Source organism: Colias croceus, chromosome 11, assembly GCF_905220415.1.
Source record: "Colias croceus chromosome 11, ilColCroc2.1".
NCBI classification, from domain to species: domain Eukaryota; kingdom Metazoa; phylum Arthropoda; class Insecta; order Lepidoptera; family Pieridae; genus Colias; species Colias croceus.
Window position 1 is genome coordinate 11,147,715 of NC_059547.1, and position 9,784 is coordinate 11,157,498.

At 34.5% G+C, this 9,784-nt stretch overlaps 1 protein-coding gene across 1 annotated transcript; it reads right to left on the minus strand.

Moving 5' to 3' along the window:
* Positions 1-2,186: 2,186 nt before the first annotated feature.
* Positions 2,187-9,322, minus strand: LOC123695713 (alpha-1,6-mannosyl-glycoprotein 2-beta-N-acetylglucosaminyltransferase-like). Its single transcript, XM_045641622.1, has 2 exons — positions 9,256-9,322; positions 2,187-3,283 (listed from the first exon to the last, which is right to left on the minus strand). The coding sequence occupies exons 1-2, from the start codon at positions 9,320-9,322 to the stop codon at positions 2,187-2,189; spliced, it is 1,164 nt and encodes a 387-aa protein (XP_045497578.1).
* Between the last annotated feature and the right edge of the window lie 462 nt (positions 9,323-9,784).

Sequence of the window (9,784 nt, forward strand, 5' to 3'; positions counted from 1 at the left end):
GCAGTTTTCCGAACGACTACAAAGTATTGCCATATTAAAACTGTGTGTTGGTTATTATTGTGGTTATTATGTTAAATTACATATCGTAAGTTGATCATTTATTTCATTTCAAACTTTTAAATTACATATTACGTTTATTAGAAAATATTTATTGCCACATGTTACAGACACGTAACAACTACTTATGTTACTGAAAAAAAAAATAGAATAGTTTACATGGCAATCGTCAGACCCAGCCGTAGATCGTTATTAATTATTATTATCTGTGATCTAACTTATAATAATAATATATGCAGACTTATATCACATACTTATATTAAACAGAACTTATAATATAAGACCTGTGAATAAGACGAATTATTAATAGAAAATTCTGTTTAGTGGCTAGGTAGGTAGGTACTTAAATATTGCAGGTACTTTTTAGCATACCTACAAGATTTTTTACTCTATCAAACGCTGTTTTCAGTCAAGTTCAATTATCAATAGGTAATTTAAAGATCTTTAATAAAATGATTTGTCTGTGGTTCCGCTTTCAAACGACCGAACCGATTTTGATAGAGTTTCACTCAAAGAGAGCAAAGGGATACCTACTATTTGTCGTGAATAATACTTGAAGGCTGAAGTTAATACTTGGATGATGTTAAATTTATGGTGAATTTAATGAAAAATGGTTAACACGCGAAAACGTGGCGTGAGCGGAAACCCAGTCGACTCTAAAATTAAATTTAATGATAAATTAGTTTTATTTTTTACGACAACGTGATTACCTTAGAAGCCTGTTGTTAGAAAAGGTTTGAAAACAATTTGGAACTTTAAATAATAAGACATAGAATTTGGTCAATTTCAGGTAATTACCTATATGGGTATACCCTCGTCATTCGAGGTTTAACACGCTACCTCATGCGAGATCTTAACTTGACAAGTACATGGGTAAAGGCCGTGTTTTGTTTTAATTGTTGTCTAGGACAAATAATATATTCTTGTGAAGCTGAATTTAATACCTTCATTGCTAGAATCTACGTCTGAATTCTCGACATGAATTTTTTTTTTACTAGATAAACTTTGAAATAATGTGTTAAATTTAGGTAATTCTAATTGATAAATGATAATGATACAAAAATTATAGTCCTTTCCACATATGATGATTTCTAGTTATTTTGTAATCTAAGTTCTAGATGATTTCTGTGACACATCGATTTTTGACACGTGTAGAGATGTCTGTACTGAAATCATATCAATTGTTTCCGATAATCGATAATATTTTATATGGAAATGAAATCGATTTGAATAATGTACCAAAATTAGTTATTTCGGCATTTCGCCATCAATTAACTAAGGAAACTTAGCAAAAAACAGCAACAAAAAGTCAACAATAACAATTAGTAACATTAACAGAATACCACGTAAAGTATCAATATAAAAATGCAATTTGTATAAAAGGCTGACGCACTCGTACAGACGATTGACTCGATTGACAAACGATCACAAGATGGGCGCCGATTATATTATGATTTCCAACTCTATGATTTTTCAACGATCCATTTCATGTACACGAATTGCGTAGGTATTATATTTTTGTGTTATTTTATTTTATTTTTCATTATATTAAACTAAACAATACTGTTTTTGATTTATAAGCTTAAGATGTTTCATTTTTATATTTTTGGTAATAATGCCGCCATAAAATAAAAATATTATGCACTAAAATTATTTTGGCGTTTTAAACATAAAATACGTAATTCGGAACACGATGAAGTGTCACAGGAATCATCATAGCTGAAAAGGACTTTAGATTACATTGCTATACATTTTTTGGTTAAAATTACTCATCTAGTTCATGTGCGCCAATGTGCGCTAGATGGCGCTAGTGAAAGCTGAACGTTACTTGGTTACGACGAACGAACGTTTAATGCAAGTGCATTAATTTATATTATTTAGTGCACAATCATAGTATTTATTTGTTTAAGTATATTATATTGATAATTATGTATTTAAATTTACTACTTTTATGATAGGTACTTAAAACCTTTCAAATATGTAAGTATTAAAATTAATAAAAAAAGTCTCATCCTGTATAATAAAAAAACCAAGATAAGTTTTTAATATTAGATAATTTTTCAGATTATTCACAAAATATATAAAAAAAAATGTTAAAAAAAAACATTATAAAATACATATTTACGAAATTACGTTATAGTTTCATTTACATTCGGTTTATGCTCATAATTTTCTTCATAATACCGTGACTCTTCAGTGGTGGTGACGGCCAGCACATCGAGGCACAGCATCTGGTCACGGATGTCGGCCCAGCCGCCCACGCCGCGCCGCGGCACCGACAGCTCCGGCTGCACGCGACCCTTCGGCCCGAACACGTACACCGCCCGCACCTTCTCTGGAAACCATTCCACATTCTCCATAATCTGATTAATATTCTTCAGGAAGTGCTTACTTTCGAATTCTCTCGTCGACAGCACTCGGGGAGTCTGACAAGCGATCATATCCGCGTGACCTTTCAGAAACTTGTGGAACATGTTAAGCAGCGAATAATTCCAATTGTAATCGTTATACATACAGTAATCTCCGTTTTGAAACTTGATTCGCTTCCAGACACTCGCGTTGAAAGCCAGGCCGACGTGAAACGGGGGCTGCCACGGCTCTAGTATCAATAGATCACTTCTCGAACCCCGTCTATACGGCTTCCCAAATGACACTACATCTATATGAGGAAAATACCAGAACGACTTTTGTATATGTCGCAGCACGTGTAACAAGTCAGGTGCGACATAATTATCTTCCTCCAAAAATAGCACTAGACCTTCATAATATTTACTTGACCATTTCATCTGCTCAAAGATAAAGTTTGCTTTCCACCACCAGTGCTGCTTCTTCTCCGCTATTCGCGCGTCGCGGTACTGGCAGTATTCTGTGACATTGCCGTTGCAGTCGTTCGGATCAACACCAGGAAACCTATGTGGATGTAATTGAACGGAATGTGGGTAGAATATCTGCATCACTTTACAGAAGTCGATGCTCCTTATGAGTTGATTTATGGCATCGTCGTAGTAGCTGTGTGAGAAAACAACGAGGACATCCTTTATGTCCCGCACCCGAGCCAGCGACAGCACTAAGTACTGCAGCCGCTGGATATCTCTGTGGACTTGGACCACCAGCACGGGCGTGTCGTCTTCGACGCTTCGAAAATTATCCGAATTGAAGATATATCGCTCCTTATTTAGCAATTCCAATTTGGATCTTAATTTATGTACATTAATTTGAATGTTATCTGAAAGACGTGTGTACACAACGTACTTTTGTAATTTACCGGGAATTCCGTACAATGGGTTTCGGTAGAGCGAATTTAATTCGTAAATTAAATATGCTAAAAATAGATAGGCGAAAATAATTCCGCTGAGACGGCATAAGGTCAACACGCATGTCTTAAATTGAATTTTAGATTTGAGTAAATTACTCATTTTGCAATTGTCATCTTTGTTATGTAAAAAATGTCAATTTGATACATCCACTTAGAGCCGATTTTTCAATGCCCAGATAAACAGTCTAATAACTACCCCTCGAATAGATTTATTCAATTGCTTATCTAACTCATGACGGCTCGCCTATTTTTCAATCGTGATTTATTTGATGAATAACTATCTGACCAAATATTTCCATATTGGCAGCTCTGCTCTTGGAGTGGCGAAACAAACATATTAAATTAGTCAGGTTAGAGCGGGATAGAGTCAACTTGCAATATGTCAACAACCGTCATTATGACTCACGTCAGGAGTGCATTTTAAGTTTATCTTGTGTTCTATGATTGTTGATTATTGTTTTGATTCGAGTAAAGAGTTTTGATTAAATTTGTGTTAAAATTTATATATTTTACGATGGAAACGACATAAAGGCAGCGTCCGGTAAATTTTCAATGGCATGATCATCAGTAGGTACTATCAAAAACATCAATTTCAATATGATTTTAATTGATAATTATTTTATAGAAAGAGGCTTTATTGTAAAAATTCTACGCTCTATGTTATTACATACGAAAATATCCCAAATTTGACGCGTCAGTTGTCAACTCAAACGTCTAATCGTCGAATAGCACGCTATCTGGCCGTTGGAGCAGCAGATAGATTTATTCCTCAAATAACGTAGTTATTCGATAAATAAGTCCTATTCGTCTATTGAAAAATTGAATATTTTGTTAACTGAAGAATAAAGTCTATCTAGCTGTTTATCTGGGCATTGAAAAATCGGCCCTTAAATTGCTACAGAGGTTTGCGGTTTGGTTTAAATTGCTACCTAAATAGTTTTTACCACAGGTTTTTACTTACTAAAATGCTATTCTCGTCTAGACATGTTTCCTTGTTTCCTTTGCTCATAGCCAAGAGCCACTAAAGTTTCAATACCTACTTAAACATTTATCAAAAAAGTGTCTCAATATAGTAAGAAAGCGCCCAAGACACTAACACTTAACGAAATAATAAAAACGTTTCCTAGTTACAAATTCATATTTCATTATTCGCGCTCACAATGTTATGTCTATGAATAAATTGAGAAAACTTCAGTCGATCATCTTCGACTTCGCACGGAGAGACAAACAAACCATTCGCGGGAAACTTTCTCGACTTAATTTCAACGAAAAAATTCAATTTGTCTAAGTACACCACTTAAGTACTTTTCGCATTATGGGCTTACGATTCTTATATTCTTTACGACTTTGAATATCTTGGCGAAATGGGGACAGAGTATATCTCCGGATAATAGGCTCTATCGGCGGTTATGTTTGGGCGAATGACGGATTGGGCGCTGGCAAATGCGATTAACCGTAATAAATAATATTTATATTGCTATTTTGTCCAATAAGGACGGATAATAAGATTCCTTTAGTGACAGTTTATAAAAAAGAAACCCATATTAAGATCATCATCATTGTTATAAATAAAATTTAATATTGAGTTAGTTACTAGTTGACCGGGCGAACTTCGTAGGTACCGCAGGGAAAACTTTGTTTTATATATTATAATCGATTGGAAATCTTAGATAATGTAAAAAAGCAATAGATATGCAATTAAAATTTCTAATTGTTGTAACCGCTCTAATATATTCCCGGATTGGCGAGGATTAGTATTGCAAGCAAGATTTAACACATCCTCGGACCACGTATCTGACCATTTAACTCGAAATAATTACAACGTTTATTTTACTGTACTTCCAACGAGTGTGTTATTGCAAGAATTATTTCCGCGCGAACAGATAACGTTTCTAATAAATATTATTTCGAATTTAAATTTAATAATTTAAGCTACATTAAGTTCCGAAGCTAAACTGTAAATATAAACAGCGCAACGGAGAACTAGGAAATATATAAAGCTGTCGTTTTGAACATCGAGAAATGGACCGTCAGCAAATAAAACTGATACAGTAATTCTATTTCTTGAATTATTTTATGCACTGCGCTATCATAATATATGACGGCGCCGCCACCATATATATTCTTTCAATAAGAAACTATTCTAATTCAAATATCTATTGTGTGCAGAATTATCTTATAAGACGATAACTGATTCTACTATGTGAAATAATACAAATTTTGGGTAACTATTTGAAAAAAAAAAAATGATTTTTTTTATGTCTTATAATATTGATATTTAATGCACAAAAAATAAAATAGTTTTGTTATAAAACTAATATATAATCGTTCCATATTTATCACAAAAAAAAAAAAATATTCAAATACCCAATTAGTGAACAAAGAGCATCGATAGTATCAATTTAATCGTTCACTTATAACAAAGTATTATTAAAATATTAACAATATCTTGAGCTATTACGACTACGAGATTGTATAAAAGTTATTTAGTAAACACAAACTAAGATAATGTTCTGAAACAAGTAAATACGCGAAGCTGGCGCGGAACAAATCTACCCGGCGCTTTCTGCCGACTGTACCAACAATGGAAACGCAGTGACAGCTTAAAAAGTGCTGTGTCGCAGTGCGAGTGTTTGCTCGCCTGCAGTCCGCCGATGTTTTGTTCTGCTGATTTATCGACGCGCCGGTTAATGGCCCTTATTCAGGAGACCGAATAAACTGTCCGACTGCACCTGCCTGTACTTCGTAAATATCCGGCTCTATTCAATCGCTGTTCCTATTTTCTTTGCTCTTTTACGAGATAGTTTGTTTGGACTTCAATTGATTAGTTTGTTCTTTTGTGGACTTGAGTATTTTGCAGATTGTAGAGATTTGTTTGAAAGCTTTGTGTGGTAGTGTTTAATTAAGGATGAATATTAGCGGTAATATTGTGGTAATATGCTGGATAAATATCGTTTGGATTACACGTATTTTAATGTGAATATGTTCTGACTATACAAAAGTCCATTTTATCTTAGGTTCTTGTAGGATTTTTAGAAATTTTCATTGTCTACACGGAAATTAAAATTTTCTTTACCTTTGAAAGTAGACAATTGCAACATTTTAAAATGTATTTAAAAATATCATAAAGAAGACCGCTTGAATTTTAGAATCTTTTAAAGTTAACCTAAATGGATACAGGTTTGCCCATTTAGGTCAACTTATACGTGGAAAACGTGCAAAGAAAGTGAATAGTCGCCCTCTGGCCGCCCGCCCGCCGCCCGCTCGCAACTCGCAGGAGCAAATTTCCACGTTCCCTGGCGTTAATACGTAAATGTTTGCGAACAACTTGACCATATTATTTTGTAACTCTAGTTTTCTATTTAACGAGAAATTTAGTTACTTTGTTTGAAACATACGAAGGTTTAAAACTTTAAAAGTTAATTTAATTAAGAAAAAAAATTGCATAAAAATATAAATCAACTAACTACTCTGAAGCTTGTTAATTTTAAAGTCGAAATGTAGCTACATTTTACATTAGCTAGCTCGTTTGTAAAGCTTAAACACATATTAAATGATCAAATTCAATGTAGTATAAACAATTTGGTTAAAGCCTGGCCGCCAGCCAGCTCGTCTCCACCGTGTTTATAAATATTGCGATTTGGCGCAAAGGCTGTGTTACTGTTAATACTAGATATAATATAATGAGCCTAGTGAATATTGAAAATTATCTTTCATTAAAAATTTAACTTTATACCAAACATCGGAAGGTATTTCTTAAGATAACCTATGCAGATTGGTGCCTTGTGAGCATTTGAACTTAAAATATGATTTCTTTTTGAGCTGATTGCAGGTAAATGTAGCAAACTGGAACAATTAAAGTTGCTGTTGGCATGTCTGGTGAAGTATCAACAGATCATACGTGTGAATTCTTATAAAAATATCGTCATCGTTAATGAAGTTGACCAACCAATCATATTTTTTTGTTAACACCATAACACAAATTAATAAATTAAAACGTTTCGGAGACCGATCATATACAAAATGTCATGTCTTATGCAAATCAATTGTTCTAGTAACACAATCACACAAGTGATTTTAATTTAGTACAATATTATGTTGTGAGACGCAGATGAGCGACATGCCCTGGGGAAATCGACTCCTCATGTCTTGGTAATGACGGTAATCTGCTCGAAGCTCAATATCGTACATTAATTTGAAATCTTCATTGATTGTGTGGAAACGTTAATCTTGCTCGACTGAGCTGGGAACTTTGACCTCATAAGTCTGAGCCATCTGAGCTATCCAGATACACTTATGAATATCCGACCGATCGATATTGCATGGCGTGTAATGCTCACTAATAAATTATACTTAAGTAGTACAGTATAAAGTGTAGGTACGAGGCCATAACTGTGCAATAAGTTTTGAATTTCGCAGTAAGGAAGTCTGCCAGCTACGACGTTTGTTTATAACTTACAATTTGTATTAAAGAGATAGCTTTCGCAAGAACAAGGAAATGGATGCTAGATGTAGGAATAAATATCAGTCGTATAGTTCAGTCTTTGTTTATAATTCCTGTCATAATGTTTTTCCTGCTATTATAGAGCCTCCAGTAAAGTACGACTCTTATGCATCACAGTAACGATATTTTTACGATAACGATAGTTTTGTTCAAGTTTCGCGCTATGCTGATAGAAAGCTGTTGCAATTTCAATTTTGAGTTTAAAACTTAGCCGAATGCGGAGCATCCCACTCTGAAAATTCACGTAAAGTTAATTTTACAAGAGGAGGAAAAGAGGATAATTCAAACACAATGAAATTCTCGAGTGAAAGAAAATTGTACATGAATTCGAAAATCTCAAACAAGTTTCATAAGAGCGAGTTAAAAAGTTGGTTCGCAGCACGTTAGCAGGCGGGGAGCGGCGCACAATTGAAAAGTTAACATTCGTTTAAAACAATAGTTTTGTCCACTCGGCACTAGCCTCCGCGATGCCCGCTGCGCGCTGGGCCAGCCCTCGCGGCCATAAAGCACAGGTCTAAACTTCAGCTGAAATTGTTAATTAAATATTTCTTATTTTTGTAGTTATTATTTATATTTAAAAAAGGTCCATAGTTAAGTTTAAAAGTTCGATGGTATATTACTAACAATTTTAAGATTCATACTATACAGAGTGGAATTTTGTAATGCTACATGATGGGAAAGCACTTTTAAATCTAAATACTGTGACATCTATTTTCTGTGTCTAATGACATAGTTTTTATCATAAAGAAAATCATAACATTTCCCATGGCGCGCGTTTCGCAAGCGCCGCGGCCGCCGCGCTCTACCGCGCTGCAGCTATGTGACACAAGTTTAGCACTGGCGCCAGTGCACCGAAACTTATTAAACGCGCAACATCCGCCCAACTACTTAACTGCCGCCTAACTGATATTACACCGTCGTTAACTCGCGAATTTATTCGAGAAAAGTTTCGATTGTTTGCACTTGTGCGACGGACCCCGTTACTGTTTGTGCCTGCTAATTGCGGCGCATCTTGAATACTAATATTGTTACAATATCGAATGCAGCATCGTTTGTTTTCAGACAAGTAGCGTTTGGAGAACTTGCTTTGACTTGAATGCGCCGATTTAACGATGTCCAAGTAGATGATTATCTTTGTCTAAACGTTCCATTTGAAAACAGCATTCAAAGCAAAAAAATATCTGGGAATATAAAGAATACATTCCCGGTCGGGTCAACCAGGGCATTTCAATGGATACAATCCAGTAAAATTGAATATTTTCAAAAAACGCAAGTTACAAAAAAGTTTGATAGTTGGACTGAAAAATTGTGGATATTCCAGGTCAGGGGTTTACACAAAAACGGTGGCCGGCTCAAACCGCGGCCGCGTGTGATTTACCTCTGCCGTGCCTCTGCGGCTGAATGGCCGACCTTACACATTTGTTTTCCTCTGGACTTACATTCATGCATACTTACCACAGATAGGGAAAGACTCATTCTTCAAAAGCCAATTTATTATCCCGAATAGTTGAAGAATTTTATTTTTAACCGACTTCATGTTTGTATTCAAAGTTTTTAATTAAATTGTTATTTTGACTCAAATTATACAAGATGTTCATAAAGTCACACAAATCGACGATGAGAGCAGTGTGTTTTTTAAATTAAAAATTTGCAAGGCAATAAATTAAAGAAGTTAATGGGACGAATAAGAAAAACTATAATCCATGAATTATTATTGGAGGTACCTACCTCCGTTATTAATTAAGTACATTATGGTAACTTTATACAAACTTTATAGAGTAGAAAAGTTTGTTGGTTCATAGTATACATATCCATTATCCAACAAGAGACAGTGAATATAATCTACACTATCTACACTATTATATAATATTATAAAGAGGAAAACTTTGTTTGTTTGTTTGTAATGA